General features: G+C 43.2%; 1 protein-coding gene across 3 annotated transcripts in view; it reads right to left on the bottom strand.

The window, feature by feature from the left end:
• ASB2 (ankyrin repeat and SOCS box containing 2) overlaps positions 1-5,949 on the bottom strand; it is a 42,793-nt gene extending 36,844 nt beyond the window's left edge. Inside the window, exons 1-2 of one of the 3 annotated variants that reach the window (XM_075926665.1) lie at positions 5,625-5,949; positions 5,035-5,062 (exon numbers count right to left, since the gene is read on the bottom strand). In XM_075926665.1, the coding sequence (XP_075782780.1) occupies positions 5,035-5,048 (14 nt within the window). In that variant the 5' untranslated portion in view covers positions 5,049-5,062; positions 5,625-5,949. The remainder of the gene's footprint in view (positions 1-5,034; positions 5,063-5,624) is intronic. The other 2 variants (XM_075926664.1, XM_075926663.1) reach the window with 2 other exon arrangements.
• Between the last annotated feature and the right edge of the window lie 18,605 nt (positions 5,950-24,554).

The raw sequence follows: 24,554 nt of genomic DNA, 5'->3' as shown, positions 1-24,554 counted from the left end.
TAATTCTCACTCATTCCCTGTTATTTTCATGGACATCTGGAGCTCTGACAGCAAGGCCACATTTTCATCAGACAACTGTACTCTAATGCAGAGGTGTCATCAGAAGGAGGAACATTCAGCCTGTCACTAGACACAAGATACAGTGTCCTTGCTAAACAAATAAATAACAATGACCAATCCCTAAGTCATTATGGCCCAGATGTAAGTCATTTGACTTGATGTTGGGCCCTTCAGAGTGAGGTACGTGGGAGGAATCCTTTTTTCCATTCAACTCCAGCATATGGGTTGCAATAGGCTCCCTACCATTTTAAGAACACCTCTTTTGTCAGAATCTTCATGGCATTGGCTCTTCCAACCCCTGCCTGTCCCAGATGCTGCCTGTCACCATCCTATCCTCAGAAATTAGCTCTGGCACAAAGGAGTATGCACAATCTCCTGTGTAGACATGCTCATCACCCCATGTAGTGTCTTTTCATGCAGTTCAGCAGTGTCAGGAGCCCTCTGTTCCCACAACATAGGGCAGGATTTGGGCCCAGAAGGCTCTGCATAACTCTTCCTTCCTCTCTGGTTCCCATTATTCCAGTTGGCCCATCCCTTCCATCTGCTGCCCCTTCTCCATCCTTCTCAAGTTCCTGTTTGTGGCCAAGGGTTTCAGGCACAGTGACTCAAGTGAGGCCATTATTGTCCTTGTGTAGGCACCTGGAATTGCAATTCTTCCTCACTTTGAGGCACCTCCATTTTTTAAAAACTTGGTGCCATGTGTCTGCTTCCATATCGTGCCTTAAGCTTAGAACTGTCTCCCTGTTCTATGGATCAGCAATGCCCCACCTTCATCCAAATCCTGCCTAGATACACAATTCTCCTTAGAACTAGTTATTAAAGAATCTACAATAAATCTACTAGAATCTATTAGTTTATAAAGAATATAGTCAAGAGATGTACCCCATTTTGAGACTGCTTAACAGGTGTATCTGAACTAAGTCTGTTGAGACAAGAAGCATTTACGAACCAGAGCACCCAGCCAACCTGCATTCTACTGTCAGACAAGAGCTGATAAATTATTGTTCCCTCTCGCAATGGTTTTCTGCTGTGTAGCTGAGCTGCCTTAATTTAGTGGTGAGCTATCAATAATGACTTTATGAATGTTCACTGGATTAATATGCTATAAACAGAATATTCTCTACCAACTGCAAGAGAAATTAGTGTCATCAAAACTCTTTGGGTATGTCTACACTATGGCGTTATTTCGAAATAGTTATTTAGAAATAACACGTCTACACTCAAAATGCATTTCGAAATAGAGTTTGCTATTTCAAAATAGTGCGTCCACACTGAGTGGATGCTGAATCTCATTAAAGGCTGGCCGGAACCAGGTCCGGCAGGGCATCAAGACAGGAGTTACTTTGTATGGCTGCTGCCTGAGGCTATCTGAGGCCTGTGCTTAAAGGGACCCCTCCGGACAGCCAGTTCACAGTTTTCCCTGCTTGTTTGCCTACCTTGATGAAGGACAGCAAAGCATTTTGTCTCTGCGTGCTCTGGTTGCCCTCACTCGGGACACCACATCACTCTTCAACATGGAGCCAGAGCTGCCCCTGGGCACTCTGGTGCTTCTCTTGGATGCGTTGCTGTGAGCCTGGCTGCACTTTCTGCAGGAGGTCCTTCGGGGGGCTGTGAGTATCCAGGAGGCCCTACGGGAGAGCTTCCACCCTGAGGAGCACTCAGAGCCTCCCTTGTCTTTCCCACTGGGGGCTTGTGCCTCATTCCTCCATCATGCCCTTCCACTTACCCCTCCCTAACCCCCCTTCCTGATGTCAAATAAAATACATGTATTTTCATGAACACAAACTCTCTTTATTTAACAAAACTGGAGGGGGGGGAATGAAACTCTGGTGCGACTGGGGAAAGGAGGTGGGAGAGGGGAGAAGAAAGGGTGGGAGAGGGGAAGGGGAAACCTGGGCAGAAGGAGCTGGAAGGGGAAGCAAGGGGAAGAAGTGGGAGGGGAAGCTCAGGGCTCAGGGTTGGGGATCTCACTGGGCTAACTTGATTTTCATGCAGACCTGCTCCTGGATTCGCATGTGGCCTTTGGTGGCCAGGCTGGCAGCTATCCTGCCATAGACGGCCGCGTTCCTCCATGTAGTGCAGAAATCATGGACGTTGGGGGAATCCCCCCCAAACCTGAATAAGGTCCATGATCTCCACCCTGGATCAGGAAGGCGCCCACCTTCTCTGGGCCCTGGCAGGCTCCTGGTAGCTGGCAGACTGCTCCTGCGCAGCGGTGGAGGGCTGGCTGCCAGTGGCTTGCTGGCTCTTGTTTTGGGGCCACTGGGTCAGAGGCAGTGACTGCTGGCTCTGGGCTGGCAGGCTTGGAGCTGGCACAGGCACTGTGGCCAGAGTCAACCCCTTTAAGGGCTCTGGGGAGGGGGGAGGGAGAGGAGTGTTCTTGGTTGAGGCTGGAGTGGCCACCAGGGCACCCTGGGAAATCTGGAGGCCCCCTATTTCAATATTAGTATCTACACGGCACTTATTTCAAAATAGCTATTTCGAATTTGGCGTTATTCCTCGTGGAATGAGGTTTACCAATAAGCACTCCGCTATTTCGAATTAATTTTAAAATAGCGATTTGGCTGTGTAGACGCTAGTAAAGTAACAGCCGTTATTTTGAAATAACTTTGCTGTGTAGACATACCCTCTGTGACTAAGAATGCTTGAACCAAGGTAGTTAAAATAAGAACCAACTCAAACAATCTCCTCACACTGAAAATGAATATTGCTTATAGGTTTAAAAATACTGGATTAACTCTTACAATGACTACACTGTATTGGGATCTGAACTTTTGAATGTCCCCCAAACTCCCAACAACATTAGGAATCACACAAGAGCCTGCACTCACTCAATTAGGCTGAACCTATTGTGCCTGATAGGAACAAAACCTGGACATTGAGAAGTTTTCCTCATCACTATTCATTACCAAAACCCATTGCTTCTTCTCTGAATTGCTTTGTTACTGATCTCTCTTTGCATTATACCATTTCACTGACTGTGCTATAATTTAATATCCCAGTCTAATAAGTCTCAGAGGGGTAGTCATGTTAGCCTGTATCTGCAAAAATAACGAGGAGTCCTGTGGCACCTTAAAGACTAACAGATTTATTTGGGCATAAGCTTTTATGAGTAATAACCATGAAGTTACAACCTAGAGAGGTGGTTTTTATCCCTGAAACTTATGCCCGAATAAATGTGTTAGTCTTTAAGATGCCACAGGATTCCTCATTGTTTTTTTTAAGTCTAACAATATCCTCCTGGGTGTAAATTCACAGCCATCTCCACATAGGTTTCCTCCTGCACTTTTGGCATAGGCAAACCTCCAGCTTGCTAAGTATTCTTCTTTTTATTGCATTGGCTTCAGTTAAAGTTTGCCTAAGTCACTGAAGTTCAGACCCATAACATACACAGATATGTCAAGTTTATACACAGACAAAACTATATGGTAAGGGATGAAGTGCTAGCATTGGGAAGGAGTGAAAGGGAAAAGCAGGGCGAAAACAGCAAGAAGGGTAGCATGTAAAGGGCCAATGAGTGGGCAGCAGAGGTAACACTCAACCGGCTACTGCCTGCTACCTGCCCACACTCACCAGCCACTGCAGCTTGCAGTGTACAGCCAGCACAAGCCAGAAATGCCACTGGGGAGGCTGGGGGGAGAGAGAAGGGAAGGGGAGGGGCTGCTGGTCAAGAGTCTACACATAATGAGAGCTATGCTGATTGACCAGCAGGGGGAGCAGCTGACCTTGCACACTGTATCTGTGCCCCTCCACCAGTCTTGCACACACAGGACCTATTGTCAGACACTGCCCCCCCCCCCCACTCCACCCCTGGTGAGCAGGCAGCTGGTGAGCAGGGATCTGGCCAGCAGCAGGAACTACCAGTACTAATCGTGGGAGAGACAGAAAAAAATGGGGCAATTTGTCCATTTTTAAGAAAAAGTCAGGACACCTGCTCTATTAATAAAATAATAATAATAAAATAATAATAATAATAATAATAATAGTACAGGAAGTAAAAAGTTGGTCATTAACTTCTTGAGCCAGAGTTCAGTCCAATTAGTGACTAAATATCACAATTTATATGAAACAGCAGCCCTCCTCCCCCCTTCCCACTCCAATGCACTTCCCATAAAACAGTGTATCAAGACTGCCAGTTCCTGTTCAAAAGATTCATGGAAGCAGCATTAAGGCTTACCATTCCAGAAGGTGACAGTAGGTTATGGACAATGAAGAGGTCATTAAAAAACTGTGCAGGGAATCTTGCCTTGGTATTGATTTCACCGTGCTCAACTTGTAGGGAGATACAGAATTTCAGTTTCTGTGGTTTATGCTTCATTAAATGTCAAAGACTTAAGGATGATTTTCTTCGTTTACTATTTCTTTCTCTCTTGGTTTTTAGGCCCCAGTTCAGCAAACACTTCCATACATACTTAACTTTACATATAAAGTCATCAAGACACCCCCTATATGCAAAATTACACATGTTTTTGCAGTGTCGAAGCCATAACTTGTGTCTTTAGGTCAGCATGTTTGGGGCCAGGGTTGAAGTCTATGGAGCTACACTGATTTACACTAATTAAGGATCTGGCTTTTTTGGGGAGAGGAAGGTAGCCGTCAAACCTCTGCAATTTTCCCAGTGAATATGGCAGTTTTCTGTTAAGAATATCATGGGTTTTTTAAACAATGGAAAGATTTTCCATTTGAAAACATTCAGAACTCTCATGCTTAGAGGAACAACAAACAATATAGGTCAGCAGCAGCAGCCAAATATATTTTTGCAATAACGGTTGATGCAAGCCGGTCAAGTTATACCACGATGCTGAATAAAGCAACTATAGGCTTCCAGATGGAACTTTCCAAGTAAACAAATCCAGTCCAGCCCCAGCTGTCAGAACATGTCTAACTGTTTATGAAGTAAGCTTGGCATATCTCACATTGTGCAGAATCATGATTTGATGGCAAACTTTTTGATGCAAAGGGTTTATTTCTTACCAAATTGGATCCATCAGTACAGAGTTAACTGCAGTAACAATTGCAAATATATAAATGAACGGAACCATTTGCTAATATAATTTTGCTAATACTCTATATCTGGTACATGGCATGCACTTTACAGTATCCTAAATATGTAATAACATCAGCAACTATTTTTCATGTGCTGCCGTAGAAACATGACATGCAAATATTCCAAGTGCACATTCTCCACATAAAGGAAAAGTAAATAAACCATGCAACTATGTCTTTTCCCACCATTTTCAAATTAAATTTAACTGAGTATTTTAAAAAGACTAGGTTAATTGACAAAAAGCTATACGAGTAAGTATTTGCACAAATTATAACCATTTAATAGTAGGGTTGCCAGATGGTTTCAACAAAAATACTGGACACACTTGACATTACATCACAATCTACATTACATCTTATTTTGAAAATACCGGACATTTATATTTTCTCATTTATATTTTCTCAATTTGTTTCCTGAACAGAAAGCTCAAATTCTTGACTGCCCGTTTCAAAACTGGACACCTGGCTACCGTATTTAATAGATTCTGCATAAGATAAGTAAATTACCATTGCATTACCTGATGGTTTCTGAAACAAAACAATAATGCTGCAAAGAGTTCTCCTCTTGGGTAAGTCTCAGTACAGAAAATCCCCTTCAGTTTTCATGTCTCTCCTTTCCCTGGGTGCACTGATGTACTGCAGGGCAGCTTTAAAATGCTCTCTCTTTGAAGGCTGTAGTTTATTTCTGGATCACCCCATGATCAACGATTACCAGCCAAAATATAACTTGTTCTGAATCTCAGATTTCCTGCTTGAGGATACACTGGAGAAACTTTTACCCATCCTAAAGTTCTACTTTGTTGCTTTAATTTGAAGAACTTCACTTCATCAAGCATCCTGTAGCTAAGTGACACAAGGCTGACCTTTCTATTACATCATTATTTATTGTGCTTGACAAGTAGACCATATATGGATATGTTTCTGAAACTTAAAGGAAAAAATTGAAATATATTTTTGATATAAAGTATGTGGTCTTGGAAAGTTTCACTTAATTTGGGGAAAAGCTACAGGCAGATTTTCTACTGTACCTGCTTTTTCTGCAGCTGCTGCTGCATAAACAGAATGGGACAAACATAACAGTGAGTGCTGGCTGACATTTTACAGTGCTTATGTATTTTAAGGCTACGAGAATTTATGAAGCTTGAGTCTTTAGAACTTCTAAGATATTACAAAAGCACTTGTGAAATGATCCCACATAATATTCCACAAACATTCACTACAAAGAAAGAACTTCTTTAAGCTGTATGAGAACATGAAAGGAAAGCTCCATTCCCTAGACAATTTAAGGCCAATGTTTGTGACATGGTAGCCATGTACCATATGGTGGCCTTTAGAGCAAGTTGGTCAAGGAGTAAATAATATTGGTCCAGGTGGAGTCTAAAAGAAGAGCAGGGGGACTGAAAATTACCAGGTAAGGGTGGCAGGGTGCCCTGCCCCTTTAAGAGCTAGGAAACATAACACCAGTCAGTCTCATTCAGTTAGCCCCACTCTGCCACAGCTGGGCAGGATGTGGGACTTATAAGAAAGTCCACCAGTGGGAGCTGATTGAGGTGAGGAAGAGTATAAATTGAATATGCCTGCCTGTGGAAGAGATCCAGAGGTGAGCAGGGCGTCTTGTCATTGGAAGCCCTCTGGGAAAACAGGTGTGGCTGTTTGATTTCTTATATAGTAAAAGCCCAGGGAAGGATCTGAAGTGAGTCTTGGGCCAGAAACAAATGAGACCTCAGGTTTGCCTGGGCCTATTGTGGATCCCTGGAACTATGGGGTAGTGAAAAAGACTGTTCACAGACCCTAGTGAAAAGGCTGTACAGAACCTCTGCAGTGAAGAAGAAGAAGTAGGAAAGTGGTGTACAGTGATACAGAGGAAGTAATGTTTACAGGTCTGAGGTAAGACCTGGGGACCTTGGTACCTCAGAAGAGGTGGGACTAAATGTGATTAATCAGAGGGCTAAATTGCTGAATTAGCATAGAAGGCATTGGTAGAGTGGAATTGTAGAAGACCAAGAGGAAACTGAGGTAAAGGTGCCATAATTCCTCCCTGGGTTAAAAAGAGCTGCTTTAGCACAGTGGATCATGCAATAACATGTATAAATGAATGAACATCTGTAGGTTTGCTGGAAGAAGAAAACAACCACTTGCTTGAGCGAAGGAGGGTAACTAATCATTTGTCCAGAAGATGCCCAGTTGCAATGAACAGTGGAGAAGAGGTGTGATATGAAATCAGCTGATACCAACACTCCTTCTCCCTGAACTTACCAGGTTGGTTTCACTGGTTAAATGGAGGGCAAGCTCATGGTGGATGCCTCTCTTCTCCATTTGAGAGAACTTTGTCGCACCTCAGTCTGATGCCAGAGCACAACTACCCATCACACCAGTGCTCAGCAAGGTGGCCTGAGAGAGATCCACCAGATTAATACTGCTTCCTCCATCCAGTCTTTCTGCTCTTCTTTTAGACCCCTTCTGCATCAGAGTCACTCCTCCATGACCAATTTGCTCAGGTGTGACATAGATGGCCATTACATCATGCATCCTCCTTCTAAACTGCCTGGTGAATGTCTGTCCTTCACGACAGTGTAATGTCCCTGCCATTCTTTTTTTCAATCCACATTTAAGGTATTCCACCACTTTGGGTGGTAGCCAAAGGAGCAATTGCTGCAGTGACCCCTAGATTGAGAATCTTGTACACCTTTGAAAATCATCTCAGTTACCCCTTCTCTGCATGTAAACATAACCGTCTCTGAGCTATTTTTAACCACTGTTCATTTAACATGTCGAGCCTTTTCCTCCTTCCCTTCCCTCCTCCCCCCCCCCCACAATACTGCCCTGCTGCTAGTTTCTTGGGCTCTAACACTGCCATCAGATCCACTTGGCTGAGTCCCACTGAGTTCAATGAAACCATCCCTGCACTAATTCAAGCTTATGCCTAAGTGCTTGGCTGAGTTGGGGTCAGAGAGCTCCATACCTTGCAAGATTGAGCATTTCATTAGACAATGGTATGAAGGCCAGATTGTGGTTCCAAGATGCACATGAGGAAAGGACCTTTTATGTGCCAGTGTTGTCTACCTGCAGAAACAGGGCAGCATTGCCTCTGTGGCTTGCCTCGTGCACCTTGTGGAGTCTGCACTGTGGTTTCTGGGGTCTGTGAGGGGTGATGCAGTGAGAAGGCTGGGAGGAAGGGAAGGAAGTGGGGTGGGGCAAGGCAGGGTAGGACTTGTTTCATACACCATCAGAGTTGTGCTGCCCTGGAATGCAAGAAGGATGACCCACAAGGGAAGCAGAGGTACAGGGCCTCCCAACCATTGGTTGTGGACTGCCATTACCTTTGGTCCATATAATCTCAGGCACTTGTAGGCAAATGGTGAGTTCATGAGGGACAGGACAATGGGACTCAAAGCTCCATTGCCTAAGGGGGGGGCAAATCAGCTGTTAGAACTGTCTCAGAACTCCCTTGCAGAACAGTGGTAGGAACAATGGCTTTGAAAATGTGTCTAAAGGTTTGTAAAAATGTATTCACCTGGAGGGGGGTTTAAAATGTAGCATTTGGGCCTTCCTGCTAGGCCCCTTTGACCTCTATATTTTGAGCAATGTAATTTTGCTGCACTTTGACAGCAGTGACCTTTCCCAAAGATACAGAGTCTGGGAGGGAGTTCTGACCTGGGGCAGGGAAGTGCAGAAGGCTTGGATGGTGACCTGGTGGAGGGAGTTGGGGGGCAGGAGGGGCTGGGGTGCCAGAGGTAGGCTCTGGCTGGGAGGCACTTACCTAAGCCAGCAGCCTTGCAGCACCCCCCAAGGCAGACTGGGCTCCCTTCCTGCTGCAGCCCCAGATCACTTTGAACAGAAGGTTTGTTCCCTCCACTTGGCTCTCAGCTCTGGGAAGGGAAAGAGGCTTGTGCTGACCCCCCAGGCCAATGTTTCAGTTCCCATTGGCTGGTTGTTTCCAGCCAATAGGAGCTGAGAGATTGGCTGGGGTCAATTCCTATTGGCCGGCTGTTTCCAGCCTATAGGAGCTGAGTATTGGGCTGGGGGCTGAGAGATCACAGGAAGCCTACCCTTCCCTGCATAACAGAGAGCCATACAGACTGTGCTTTAAATTACAGCAACTGTGTGCCTGAGGGTTCCAGCAGGGTGGCTTGTGGGGCCACATCCAGTGGATTAGTGGGCTGGATCCAGCCCCTGGGCCGTATTTTGCCCAGCCCTGATGTAAACAAAATAGGAGTCTTCCTTTCACATCCTGGGTATATATTAATAAATGAAAGAACCTGGCAGCCTGGGCAGATATTCACAGTTGTATGAAGGTCTTTTGCTTTCCTTAAATCCCTCCAGTACAGCTGAAGGCAGGGTTTTATCTGGGATGATAGTTCCTGAGTATTTTCCTATAATGAAGAATGATTTTATAATTAAAGATCAGGACTGGGCATCATGAGAACTGGGTTCTATTCCCAGATCACTGAAGCCTTCTGCAAGCACTCTGTGCCTCAGTTTCCCCATTTGCAAAATGCAAATAGTGGCTCCTACTTATCTCACAGGAGTGTCTAGGACTCAGTTCTGAGATCTTATTGATGTGAACCCAATATGACTATTTTTGTTTCCTTGGATGAAGTACTAATGTACATAGATACACTTTATATATTTTTCAATAAAAACTATAGGCCTGTCAACACATTCAAAGCATAGTAATAATCACAACTGTAGAAGATTCATTAATATTTTTCCCCAAAGACACATCCAGTTGTGCAACTTTTTAATGCTTATTTTCAAGATCCTTCCAAAAGATTACAAAATGTCACCAGCAAAAATAAATACATAAAGCCATATCCTTTTCTGGACTGCTTTCAGACAGGGTGTTGCACATTAATATTGATTTGTTTCACTATACATAGAAAAACACAGAAGTGGATTAAGGTCTCATGAATACAGTGCATAGAGGGGAAGCGGAGTTTGAGGAAAAAAAGAGAAGACCCTGGGAAAATGTGCTAAATGAAAACAGTTTCCTTTTCTTACTTCTCCAAAAGTAGCCAGCAGTAGGGTACATCTGCACAGCAGTGTTATTTTGGAATAACTGATGTTATTCCAAAATCACACAGTCTGCATCTGCAATACAAGCAGTTATTTCTACATAATGTCAAAATAATGTTGACCTGGAGGGCTTCTCACTCTGACTCTTGTAACCCTCATTTTATGAGGAGTAAGGGAAGTCAGAGGAAGAGTGTTCTTCTTTGAACTTCCTGTTGTATAGACAGTGCCAAAAGCTAAAATAAGCTATTTCGACTTAAGCTATGCAATTGACGTAGCTGACATTGCATAGCTTATTTTAGCTTTAGCCCTGCCACGTAGATGTGCCCATAGCTTCTAAATACAGCTTCAACCTTTGCTTTTAAGTTTAGATTTGCTTGCAAGCTCACCTTCCCCTTGTTCTAAGGAATCAGTTCTTTAGTTTCTTTGGGCCTTCTTTGTTACCCATATCCACTAGTGTGGACAAAGCTATAAAACAAGTGCAGAAACTAAATTCATGCATGTAACCCAAGGAGACTAGAAAACATATTTTTCAACTGATTCTATTTGTAAAGTCAACAAATAGAAATATTTTTGCTTTCTCATTATTAGAAACCAGCATGTGCAAATGAATACAAACATATCATGTACTCTTCCCTTTCAGTAGTGCACTGGTATTAATGATGCCTAAATTCTTCTACTCTCAAGAACTTGAATCAGATGGGTTCAGATACCATCAAGAAAGCAAAAATGTATTGAATAGATGCAACAGATTAACTGTGCCTAATGGACACTGATTCCAATAGGTAACCTAATCACTTCATTTCAGCTGGCCATTCAGATCTGGTAGTTCTCTATCATTTGCAGAAAGTGGGTGTTAAAAAGAAATAGGGAATATGGCTGCAAGAAGATTCAGCTAACTGGACCTCTTACATTATGCATTTGCAGGGCAGCTGTTTAATTGGGTTTTCTGCTTGACCTGAATTTCTTACAGCACATTAAAGCAGAGCATTTGCCATGTTAGCATCTCTACCATAGTCCACAGTGATATTCTGGTTACCTAGCATGTGACTCTGTTCACAGGCAACACAGAGCTTTTCTAAGCTTTTGCTCAATTTTCAATTAAAATTCATCATGGATGTCGTAGTTCACAGTCATCTTTATCAAAATTTGGTGCAATTCCTGCCCACCTGGATGTTAATGTCACAACTTCCACAGATGTCAGTGGGGAGTGGCATTCCACTCCTGACTTTATATGGTCTCCAGGGAAGGAGACCATTAACCCATCATGGCAGCTGGGGGTAGAGAAGGCAGAAGGGTGAAGGGCAGGAGCTATACAAGGCATCACTGTGGCTATGTCTATACTACAAGATTATTTCAAAATAACTCCCAAAATAACTATTTCAAAATAGTGCATCCACACTACAGTGAACCCTCAAAATTAGTCTGAGGCAGGCTCCCTTAGGATGCATCTACACTGCACCGGTAGCTCCAAATAAGCTACACAATTTGAGCTACGCAAATTGCGTAGCTTATTTCAAGCATATTTCAAAATAGCTTATTTTGAAATTTGGTGCTGTCTATACAGCACCAAATTTTGAAATAGAGCACTATTCCAAAACATCCTTTAATATTCATGGAACGAGGTTTACAGGGATGACAGAATTATTTCAAAATAATGGGCTTGTTTAAAAGATGTGGAATAGCCATTTTGGGATACCAAGGGTATCCCGAAATAGCATTGCTGTGTAGATGTACTCTTAATGAGGAAGTGCTACCTTGACTTAGACCCCGGAAGCACTAGGGAATAATTACTTGGAATGACTCTAGGGAGTAGTTATTTTGAAATACAGCAGCTATTTCAAAATATCAGTTTGGATATAGGTGTTATTTCGCTAAAGCAAATCCATTATTTTGAAATTCTGTGTGGATGCTCATCTTGTTTCAAAATAAGGGTAATTATTTCAAAATAACTCTATAGTGTAGACATGTTAGAGCTAGGAACACAACTCAGGAGCTGTACAACAAACCATTCTTCTTTCTACACACATATGCTGCTATTAAAATTCCATCAAATTAACAAGGGGACAAGAATTTCAGTAGGAAAGAAATTGAAGCCACCTTCTCCTATCACAGGGGTGGACTGAGAAGTGATTGCTTTAGCCATGCTTATGTGATGGTGACAGTGAGACAGCAGCACTTAGAGTATGTCTAGACTACATGGGTCTGTTGACAGAGCCATGTAAACTAGTTTACCCGACATAGTCAATGAAGCAGGAATTTAAATAATCCCCGCATCGTTAAAATAAAATGGCCACTGCGCTGTGCCGACAATCAGCTGATCTGGCACAGCGCGGGAGTCTAGACACGGATCGGTCGACAAGGGAAGCCTTTTTCGCCTGCTCTCTTATGCCTCATGAAACAAGGTTTACAGGAGCAGTCGACAAAGGCTTCCCTTGTCAACTGATCCGTGTCTAGACTCCCACGCTGTGCTGGATCAGCTGATTGTCAGCACTGCATGGTGGCCATTTTTATTTTAATGAAGCGGGGATTATTTAAACCCCTGCTTCATTGACTATGTTGGGTAAACTACTTTACATGGCTCTGTCGACAGAGCCATATAGTCTAGATATACCCTTACGTGTGAGGCTGCTTGTTGTCTTATTTTAGCTGAGATATACAGAAGGTCAGACTAACTGATCTGGAGTTCCCTTTCTGACCTTAAACTCTATGACACTTCTAATAAAAAAAGATGTGTGATATTAAATATGCCAAGGTATGAGTAATCACTAAGATATGATGTCTAAAGCATATATTATTTCTTCGTGGCTCTGCTATGTAAGACCCAAGTGCTGCAAAGTCATTCAATCCTTCCAGCCCCACCAATTCCTCTAGTCAGCTCAGAATTAGAGCTGGTGATTTTTCAGTTCAGTGGCAATTTTTTAAAAAAATATTCATTTCTGGTTGAATGAAATGTTTTAAATGTAGCAAGAAATCATAGAATATTAGAACTGGAAGGGACCTTGAGAGGTCATCAAGTCCAGTCCCTTGCCCTCATGGCAGGACCCAGTACTCTCTAGACCATCCCTGATAGAAATTTATCTAACCTACTCTTAAATATCTCCACAAATGGAGATTCCACAACCTCCCTGGGCAATTTATTCCAGTGTTTAACCACCCTGACAGTTAGGAACTTTTTCCTAATGTCCAACCTAAACCTCTCTTGCTGCAGTTTAAGCCCATTGCTTCTTGTTCTATCCTCAGGGGCCAAGATAAACATGTTTTCTCCCTCCTCCTTATGAACCCTTTTAGATATCTGAAAACTGCTATCATGTCCCCCCTCAATCTTCTCTTTTCTAAACTAAACAAACCCAATTCCTTCAGTCTTCCCTCATAGGTCATGTACTCTAGACGTTTAATCATTCTCGTTGCTCTTCTCTGGACCCTCTCCAATTTCTCCACATCTTTCTTGAAATGCGGTGCCCAGAACTGGACAGAATAGTCCAACTGAGGCCTAATCAGCACAGAGTAGAGTGGAAGAATGACTTCTTGTGTCTTGCTCACAACACACCTATGAATGCATCCTAGAATCATGTTTGCTTTTTTTGCAACAGTGTCACACTGACTTATATTTAGCGTGTAGTACACTATAGCCCCTAGATCCCTTTCTGCCGTACTCTTTCCTAAACAGTCACTTCCCATTCTGTATGTGTGAAACTGATTGTTCCTTCCTAAGTGGAGCACTTTGCATTTGTCCTTATTAAACTTCATCCTGTTTATCTCCGACCATTTCTCCAATTTGTCCAGATCATTTTGAATTATGACCCTATCCTCCAAAGCAGTTGCAACCTGTCCCAGCTTGGTATCATCTGCAAACTTAATAAGCATACTCTCTATACTGATATCTAAATCGTTGATGAAGCTATTGAACAGAACCAGTCCCAAAACAGACCCCTGCAGAACCCGACTTGTTATACCTTTCCAGCAGGATTGTGAACCGTTAATAACTACTCTCTGGGAATGGTTATCCAGCCAGTTATGCACCCACCTTATAGTAGCCCCAAATAAGTTGTATATGCCTAGTTTATTGATAAGAATATCTTGCGACACCGTATCAAATGCCCTACTAAAGTCTAGGTAAACCACGTCCACCGCTTCTCCCTTATCTACAAGGCTCATTATCCTATCAAAGAAAGCTATCAGATTGGTTTGACATGATTTGTTCTTTACAAATCCATGCTGGCTGTTCCCTATCACCTTAGTATCTTCCAAGTGTTTGTAGATTTCCTGAATTACTTGCTCCATTATCTTTCCTGGCTCAGAAGTTAAACTGACTGGTCTATAGTTTCCTGGGTTGTTTTTATTTTCCTTTTTATAGATGGGTACTATATTTGCCCTTTCCCAATCTTCTGGAATCTCTCCTGTCTTCCAGGATTTTCCAAAGATGATAGCTAAAGGCTCAGATACCACTTCTATCAGCTCCTTGAGTATTCTAGGATGCATTTAATCAGGCACTGGTGACTTGAAGTCATCTAACTTTTCTAAGTGATTTTTAACTTGTTCTTTTTTTTATTTTATCTTCTAAACCTACCCCCTTCTCACTAACATTCACTGTTAGTCATTCCTTCATCAGACTTCTTGGTGAAGACCGAAACAAAGAAGTCATTAAGCATCTCTGCCACTTCCAAATTTCCTGTTATTGTTTCTCCCTCCTCATTGAACAATGGGCCTACATTGTCCTTGGTCTTCCTCTTGCTTCTAGTATATTTATAGAATGTCTGCTTGTTTCCCTTAATGCCTGTAGCTAGTTTGAGCTCGTTTTGTGCCTTTGCCATTCTCATCTTGCCTCTGCATTCCTGTATTGTTCGCCTTGTAATTTGTCCTAGTTTCCATTTTTTATTACTCCTTTTTTTATTTTTAGATTATGCAAGATCTCCTGGTTGATCCAAGGTGGTCTTTTGCCATATTTTCTATCTTTCCTACGCAGCAGAATAGCTTGCTTTTGAGCCCTTAATAATGTCCCTTTGAAAAACTGCCAACTTCCCCTCAGTCTTGCTTCCCATGGAAGAAAGCTCTCTGAGCTTACCAAAATCTGCCTTCCTGAAATCCATTGTCTCTAATTTGCCGTTCTCCCTTCTACCATACCTTAGAATCATGAACTCTGTGATTTCATGATCACCTTCACCCAAGCTGCCTTCCACTTTCAAATTCTCAATCAGTTCCTCCCTATTTGTTAATATCAAATCTAGAACCGCTTCCCCCCAATAGCTTTTTTCAACCTTCTGAAATAAAAAGTTGTCTTCAATGCAGTCCAAGAACTTACTAGATAGTCTGTGCCCCACTGTGTTAGTTTCCCAACATATATCTGGATAGTTGAATTCCCCCATCACCACGAAATCCTGAACTTCGGATGATTTTGTTAGTTGTTTAAAAAAAGCCTCATCCACCACTTCTGCCTGGGTAGATGGCCTGTAGTAGACCTCTAGCATGACATCACCCTTGGTTTTTTTTACCCCCTTTTAGCCTAACCCAAAGACTCTCAACACCTCTGTCTCCTATGTCCATCTCCACCTCAGTCCAAGTGTGTACATTTTTAATATACAAGGCAACACCTCCCTTTTTTCCCTGCCTGTCCTTCCTGAGTAAGCTGTACCCTTCTATACCAATATTCCAATCGTGTGTATTATCCCACCAAGTTTCTGTGGTGCCAGCAATGTCATAGTTGTAATTATTTATTAGCAATTCCAGTTCTTCCTTCTTATTACCCATACTTCTTGCATTTGTATATAGGCATCTAAGATACCTGATTTGATCTTGCCTTCCAGTTCTGCCTTGTCCCGCCTTTCTCTCTGCTATTATAGCCCATATTCCCTCCCATTTTCAACCCATCTCCCAGCTCTCCATGTTCTTCACTTACCCGTGGGCTTTGGTCACCTGTCCCCGTCAAACCTAGTTTAAAGCCCTCCTCACTAGGTTAGCCAGTCTGTATCCAAAATACGGTCTTTCCCTTCCTCAATGTGAATGCCATCCCTGCTTAGCAGTCCTTCCTGGAATAGCATCCCATGGTCGAGGAAGCCAAAGCCCTCCTGGTAACACCATCTTCACAGCCAGGCATTCACCTCCAGGATGCACCCGTCTCTGCCTGGGCCCCTACCTTCGATAGGAAGGATCGAAGAGAATACCACCTGCACTCCAAACTCCTTCATCTGTATTCCCAGAGCCCTGTAGTCAGTCTTGATCCACTCAGTGCCACACCTCGCAGTATCATTTTTACCCACATGGATGAGTAGCATGGGGTAGTAGTCAGAGGGCCAGATAATCCTCGACAATGCCTCCATAACATCTCAGACACGGGCCCCCAGCAGGCAGCATACCTCCCGAGATGAAATGTCAGGGCGATAGATGGGCGCCTCCGTCCCGCTCAGAAGGGAGTCTCTGACCACCACTACCATACGTTTCTTATTTGCCATGGTGGCAGCAGACCTCCCAGCCTTGGGGGTATGAGGCTTCTCCTCCTTTGTTGTAGGGGTTGATTCCTTATCTCCTGTATCAAGAGCATAATGGTTTCCTAGTACCATGGTGGAAGGGTTTGGAGCAGGGGTGGAGTACTGCCTGCTGCCAGAAGTAACCAGCTACCAGTGTCTACCCTGAGCCATCTCCTCCTCCACCAGTGGTATGTCAGCAGTCCTGTGTACTGGGACAGCTACCTCTGCTGTCTCCACATGAACAATGTCCAGGAATTGCTCTGGATTCGGATGCTCCTTAACCTAACCACCTCCTCCTGTAGCTCTCCCACCTGCTGCCTGAGAGATTCCACCAGCAGGCACCTTTCACATTGGATGGTCCTCCCAGACTGGATACCAGTAAGTGGGAATTGCAAGCCACAGTCCTTGCAAAACCACACCAGGATCTGGGTAGAGGCATCCATGCTAAGGGGTTCTATCTGGCTATAGGCACAGGTGGAGAAGACAGAAGCAGTGCTGGCACAGGTGTTATGAGTCTTCCTGACCAGCGTAGGCTGCCCTCTGTCAAACTCGCTCTTAAATTCCCCTGTCTGCAGCCCCCTGTCCGCTTCCGTCCAAAAATGGTTGACATCAGATGAAACATTTCCATTTTGTAAATATAAAATAAGTAATTTTGAATGAAAAAAATGTTTTCTTTCCAAAAAATGTCAACATCAAATGTTTTGATTTCTTTTCAGAAAGTGTTTGCAACAGAAACAGTTTGATGAAACTGCCTTGAATTTGCAAATGCTTTGGTGTTGGTTAATCTGCTTTTTTTCTTTAAAAAAAAAGTTACTTTTAGACTAAAAGTTTAAGACTTGAGTTTCTGCTCACCTCAATGTGAAATCGTTGTATATACTATAATTTGAGAGGAATGACTTCTGATTTATATTAATGTGTATTGGCTTAGTGAGTCAGCATAGTGGTTGAGAGTCCTATATCCACTTTGCAAGGGGCTTCATTCTGCACCTCATGTACAGTCCACAGGAAGTCATAACTTCTTTGGAAATGGCCTATTAGCACACAGTGGAACAACAAATAAGTTCCTCAGCACCATTTTGGCAGCTTGCTGACTCAGGCTGGACCTGGCAGCCAATAAACCTTGGGAGAATCTGCAGTTAATACAGTCTCAGACTCTCTCTGCAAATATCACTATAAGGTCAAGTACACAGACTTAAAATGAAACGGGACTAAAATACAGGTGAATATGCAATCATATTGGACAATGAATATAACCTCCATGACTATGTAAACAAAGATATGTTCTTATTATGTGGGTAAACATCACCTTTCTGCTAATCTTTGTTGGGCAAATATCATTTATATCTTATAATGAGATTTAGCAGGAATTCTAGTGAAAGGTTTGTGCTTTTCCTTGACCTTTCAGAAAAAAGAAAATAGATCTGGTTAGATGCAGACCCATTATATTTGTCATATACTACAGACAATGAATGTTTTTGTCATTCTACTACAGACAATGAATATACTGGCCAAAATCACTGTTTGAGTCACAGCCCTAATGAAAATAGCCTACACAATGTAATAACATTTATACAAAAAAAAAATTGTTTAAGCCAACCTACAGATAATGATAGTAGGAATGTGCTTCTCTATTAATCTGCAAAGGCTGGTTTAAAATCTGACAAAGGGTATCAGTCTATTAAATTATAAAGAATGTCTGTTTAATTTTAACTTGTTGAGATCTCTTAGGGTACATCTACATAACTTAGTCCGTGTTTACACAGCAGGCAGCTATTTTGAAATAATATTTAAATACTGTCAGGCTGGGGGACTTCTTACTCCTGTAATCCTCATTGTACAAGGAGTAAGGGAAGATGGAGGAAGAGTGCTCTATTTCGAAATAAGTGCTGTGTAGACACTCCCAATTTCGAAATAAGCTATTTTGAAATAAGCTACACAAGTGACTAGCCTGGCTACTTGGGGCAGGGCAAAAAGATCATTTCAATAGTGTTTTTTTTTTAATTCAGCCTGTAGAATTTTAATAAAGAATCTTCTAAATGCAAATCATAATGCAACAGGTCTGTTTTGCAGGGCTCATATCAAATTGTTTGCCTTGTATCTCTCAAGAGGAGTTAAATTTAGCATAAGTGTCTGGACAGAATGCCATCTGACACCAGTGGATGTCTGTTGCACAACGTGCCATGAAACAAGTAAAGTTTAACTTGGTTTAAAATAACTGCATGCTTACCTTGTAATTTGGCAGGTTCCGGGATTCTATCCACTGCAATAGTCTACCGACAGTACATTAATGAGACACAAATACGCAAGGGGACAGGCCTGATCAATAAATCAAGAAAACATAGTGTCCCCGCTTTGCTTTCCTATATTCATTTTCTCTATTTGCCATTAACACTAAATATTATTCCATGGGCATTTATTTAGAAGCAGTTAGATCCTTTCAAACATATTTGTATTGTCATGGGAGGGCTGGCCCTTTTAAGGGGAGATGGACTTGTCAAAGAGAATGGGACCATCGAAGTCACCTCTAAATAATTATCTTGGTGATTAATGAACATCAAGAAAAATTGATCCAAATTAACTAACCCACTTCAAATTCTCCCCTTTAGTTAAACTGCATTAAATCTGTGTGTGAACACATTCATAAAGAATTAAAATAGCCCTGATTTAATTTAGTTTAATTTCTATCCCTATTTTATGAATAGGGTGGAAGAATGTGGCTATCTCATGTTGAATAACAGCTTACTACAACTGTGGTTCCCTTAATTTCAGTGAGACACAGCTGGGGAGTAAGGTACTACTCAATATGACTAACGGTTATAGAATCTGCCCCCCACATGCATTTATAACTGGCTGCCAGTGTTGTTTTAGGTGTATTTTGAGTCCTCTTAGCCCTTCAGTGAAAACTCAAATATAGAGAAGATTTGTGCACAAATGGCAAAAAATCCAAACCAAACTGGAAAAATCTCTTCAACTATGTTATGGGCAGCAGCAAAACAGGCACAAGAACATACACCAGCTCTGACCTATCAACCCTCATCTGAAATGTCTTGTCTTGTGTCATACCTCAGTATTTTATAAACTATGGGGGGTTTCCATTTGAGCTGCTGACAGAACTTTGTCTTGACTGAACACATGCAACAAGCAAGATTAGGACTTCTTCATCTGGCCCTGGGTAGGCAACCATAGAAACCACACTGCTGGTGTAAATTGCCTTGGTTTCATTGAGATTGACGCTGGCTAAGTATCTGCCCTGGGCTCTTTAAAAGAAAGCTGACACCTCTGGCCACTTGTGGTTTTTAGGCAGCCCATGGCAGCTTTGCAGGACTAGGGATAAACAATGTCAGTGAATCAATTCTGCTTGCCAACATTCCACCTGCAGAGTGTGATGCATACATTTTTCTTCACTAACTAAAATCCAGTTCTGTCCTACAGCACAGATAGCAAAGAATGGCTGCAGAAAACTTGGTTTCAGTTGTGTATATGTGGGACATATTCAGGGTATAAGCAGCAGAGAGTATTAGATATGATAAGAACATCAGAGAATGCAGTGACAGAGTGTGTGGAATTTGGTAACTGCCACATGGCTGCTGTGGAAAAAGGAAAGGTTTTTGTTCCAAGGGATTAGAAATTGAATACAAGGGATCTCTAGGTTATCAGGCCAAATCCGGCCCAGCAATGATTAGAAGTGGCTGCCATCTGACAGTTGTAAAGTAGCCTTCAAGAGAAATGTGGAGGTCTCAATCCAAATAGTTTTTGTGATGTGATCATGATCCATTGCTATCACAACATCACGCGTTGGACCCCTTTGGGCAATCTCAGGAAAAAAGGCCTGATTCATATGTTGAGTGAATCCTTCAAGGTCAGAGCTGAAGCACATTACCGTGTCACTGAAGGGATGTTTATATTGTCCATGCTGTGCCTGTTTTGTAGATACTAGAGGACTTCCACCTTTCATGAGCACTTAAATCCTACAAAAATGGCTGTTTTTTTTTTAATAGGATGTTTGTGTTGAATTTGTGGGTTCCATTTGTCTGAGTTACATTTTTTTTCCCGTGTCATCTCATTGTGATGGGAGTTTGAGAGGCTTAGTCTGAAATTAATCAAAGTGCATGTTTGTGATGTTACGAAGACAATTTATTAAAATGCCATTCAGAAAGAGTTCTTAGATGTTTTGACAAAGTCTGTCCATTGTGGACATTAAATTTTTTAAATTTTAGTAATTTCCAGATTATTTAGATTAATAAATATAGATTTATGTTTGTAAATCATGGATTAAACTTTTACCATGTTTAATTACCTATTTTTTTTCAGTTGCATAGGAATTGCCAGATTAGGTCTGATCCAAGATGCATATAGTCCAGTATCCTGCCTCTGACACCCGCCAACATCAGATGCTTCAGAGGAAAGTGCAAGAAATTAACCATTAGGCAGATGTGGGATACTTGCTCGCCTGCCCCAGGAATGTCTTCTCCTTAATGTAATATTTAGAAATTGGCTTAGGACCTAAAACATGAGGGTTTATAAACTTTCTAAAACCTTTTTTTAATTTACTTCTGGATACTCATTCATTTAAATGTACGGTCCCTTTTTTAATCTTGCTAAATTCTTGGTTTCTATGATGTCCTGCAGCAATGACTTCCATAGTCTAATTATGCATTCTCACCAGGTACAAAAATAACTAAGCCATAGTAAACTTCTGGGATTTTCATTCTTGCCTGTATACAGGCAGTCCCCGGGTTACGTACAAGATAGGGACTGTAGGTTTGTTCTTAAGTTGAATCTGTATGTAAGTCGGAACTGGCGTCCAGATTCAGCCGCTGCTGAAACTGATCAGTTTCAACAGCGGCTGAATCTGGACGCCAGTTCTGACTTACATACAGATTCAACTTAAGAACCCCAGGCATCCCCAAGTCAGCTGCTGCTGAAACTGATCAGCGGCTGATTCCAGGAAGCCCGGGGCAGGGGCTTCCTGTCGTCAGCGCTGGTCAGTTTCAGCAGCGGCTGACTTGGGGACGCCTGGGGCAGAGCAGCTGGGGTGCTTCTGGGTTGGTCCAGTAGCGCTGCAGCTCCTCGGCGCTACTGGACCAACCGGGCAGCACCCCAGCTGCTCTGCCCCAGGCGTCCTGATTCAGCCGCTGCTGAAACTGACCAGCAGTGGCTGAATCAGGACGACTGGGGCAGAGCAGCTGGGGTGCTGCCCGGTTGGTCCAGTAGCGCCCAGAGCGGCGCTACGGGACCAACTGGCAGCGCCCCAGCTGCTGTACCACAGGTGTCCGGAGCAAAGCCGCGGAGCACGGGGGCAGCGGGACAGCCCAGACGCGCCGTGGCTGTCCTGCTGCCCTCGGGCTCCGTGGCTTTGCTCTGCTTTGCTCCCCGTCCCCCTGGTCTGCAGACCAGGGGGACGGGGAGCAAAGCGGCGGAACACGTGGGCAGCGGACAGCCCAGACGCGTCTGGGCTGTCAGCTGGCCGCGTGCTCCGCGGCTTGGCTCTGCTTTGCCCCCCCGTCCCCCTGGTCTGCAGACCAGGGGGACGGGGGGGGGCAAAGCAGAGCCAAGCCACGGAGCGCGTGGGCAGCGGACAGCCCTGTCCGCTGCCCGCGTGTTCCGCTGCTTTGCTTCCTCTCCCTGGTCTGCTGGAGACCAGGGAGAGGAAGGGCCCCGTTCGTAACTGCGGATCCGACATAAGTCGGATCCGCGTAACTCGGGGACTGCCTGTACTGCAATAGGATGGTATTTATTCATCTCATGATCACTAACAGGGACTGAACCATGGATGATTAGCAACAAAAATCACAAATCAGTTCTTCCGGAATTGCTGAATCCTGAAGCTGTGAAGCAGCAGAATGTTGTAATTGCTATAGCCAACCAGTAGAGGGAGACATGATCACATGTATTAAGCCAGTTTACCTAGGGTAGGACAGTGGTGCTATTTTGGGATAGTTGCAGTATCCTGGAATAGCTATTCTGCATTTTTTTAAGCAAGCCCATTATTTCAAAATATAACGGGCTTGCTATTCTGACGTCCCACTATACCTCATTCCATGAGGATTAAGGGACATTTCAGAATAGCGGTTTATTTCAAAATTAATTATGAAATAAGCTATTTTAAAATTAACTCAAAATAAGATAGGCAATTTGTGTAGTACAGATTGCCTAGCTTATTTTGAGGTAAGGGTGCAGTATAGATGCACCCCTACACATTTCACACACATTGCATAAAATATAAAATGATTTGGAAGTAAAACACTGAATACTTTGTTTCAGACTATAGAGTAAATGTGTGCCTATGTTTTACAATCAGAAACCTTCCTAAAAACCTCCAGTTCCTGCAGACAGAGGCTATGATGGACACGCTAACAATATCTCAATGAGGCAGCCTAGACAGTGACCCACTAATATTACAGCAGCACCTCCTTATTCACATTTTTAATTTGGCAGAATATAATCAGAACCTAAACTCTTATGTTATAAAAAGAAAATGCCTATATATTTAAAATCAGGGAAAAAACATATCTGTGGTTATTAGCTCAGTGTTTAGGTGGGCTAAAGCATTTCATAATCATGTCTGTTTGCTTTGATTTAAAAGAGAAACCAAGCAAACAAAGATGTAACAGACACCACCTCCTCCTTTGGAGGACACTGAACCGAGTCATGTGATTGGAGCATTGTAACCTTACCCCATCCCACATGCTTGGAGTCAGTAATAAGATCAGCCTTCACTGCTGGGTTTCACTCCATGTTACAGAACAGTAGGACCAAATTTTGCTTTCAGTTACATTAATGCAGCTCCTGTGAAGTTAGTGGGGTTGCACTACAGTAGCTGAATTTTGGTCTACCAAGTGCATAGAGCAGTGGTTTTTAAACTACAGGTCGTGACCCAGGATTGGGTCCTGGAATGTCAGGCACTAGGTCTCATTGCTGCAGGGTGATGAGGATACTGGGGGGTGGGAGGTGCTAAGGCAGGCTACCTGCCTCTCTTGGCACCACAGACTGTGCTGTGCCCCAGCAGCAGCTGACGACAAGCCTGGCTCGCAGGGGGGCAGGGGTGGGGGGGGAGGAGAGCACCCACGTCTCCACACATTGCCCCTGCCCTGAGCCCCAGCTGGGAACCTGCTTCTGGCTGCTTCTACTGCACAGCATAGTCTATGGTACCAGGAGAGGCAGGAAGCCAGCTTTAGCACCACTGCTGACTGGGAGCTGCTCTAAGTAAGCCCCTCCTGCCACAGCCCTGACACCCTAAAAGCCGGCGCCTCCTTCTACACTCCAAAGTTCTCATCCTCAGCCCCAACTTGGAACCCACACTCTAGTGAAATTATGCTGGGTCCCAAGCATCAACAATTTTCTTCAACTGGGTCACAAGAGAAAGATTGAACACCACTGGCATAGTGGATCAATAGAAACACAATGAAAGTTGTCTTTTAACTAGAAACCTTTAATCACAGAGGTTGATGTATTGATTTCAACAATGAGTGACAGTGTGCAGTGCAAAAGGTATAATCTTAGGGTTGTTGTGTGGTTTTGATGGCATGAGTTGGGGGAGTCACAATCTAGTATGAATTGGACAGGTGTATTCACGACAAGAAATTGCTATCCAGATTAAGCATCTCAGAAAGATGACTCCCCTTCTCCCCCCCCCCCCAGAAAACCATGACAACTGATCCTCCTTATCCCTACATGGGAGTACCAGTGTGTGGGGGCAGGAAGGAGGGTGGCTCCCAAGCTTTCTGATGTGTGAAAAGAGAACATAAGTTCCCAAGTCCCTTAGACCAGTATCAGTTTATTAGAGGGTTGGCAAAATTTAAAGGAGGTTATGCTACAAAGAGACTGGGAACTGTGGGGAAAAGAACAGAATTAGGTAAGCCAAACTGGATTGCAAAAGACCAAATGTCACCCCAAACTTGTATTTTAATGCGTGTATCTTTTAAATAACTCCGGATTTGCTTTTATTTTTCCTTTAGTTCAGTGCATCTG

This window comes from Pelodiscus sinensis, chromosome 4 (assembly GCF_049634645.1).
Source record: "Pelodiscus sinensis isolate JC-2024 chromosome 4, ASM4963464v1, whole genome shotgun sequence".
NCBI classification, from domain to species: domain Eukaryota; kingdom Metazoa; phylum Chordata; order Testudines; family Trionychidae; genus Pelodiscus; species Pelodiscus sinensis.
The sequence above is the reverse complement of the archived record's forward strand: the minus strand, read 5'-3'. Positions and strand labels throughout refer to the sequence as shown.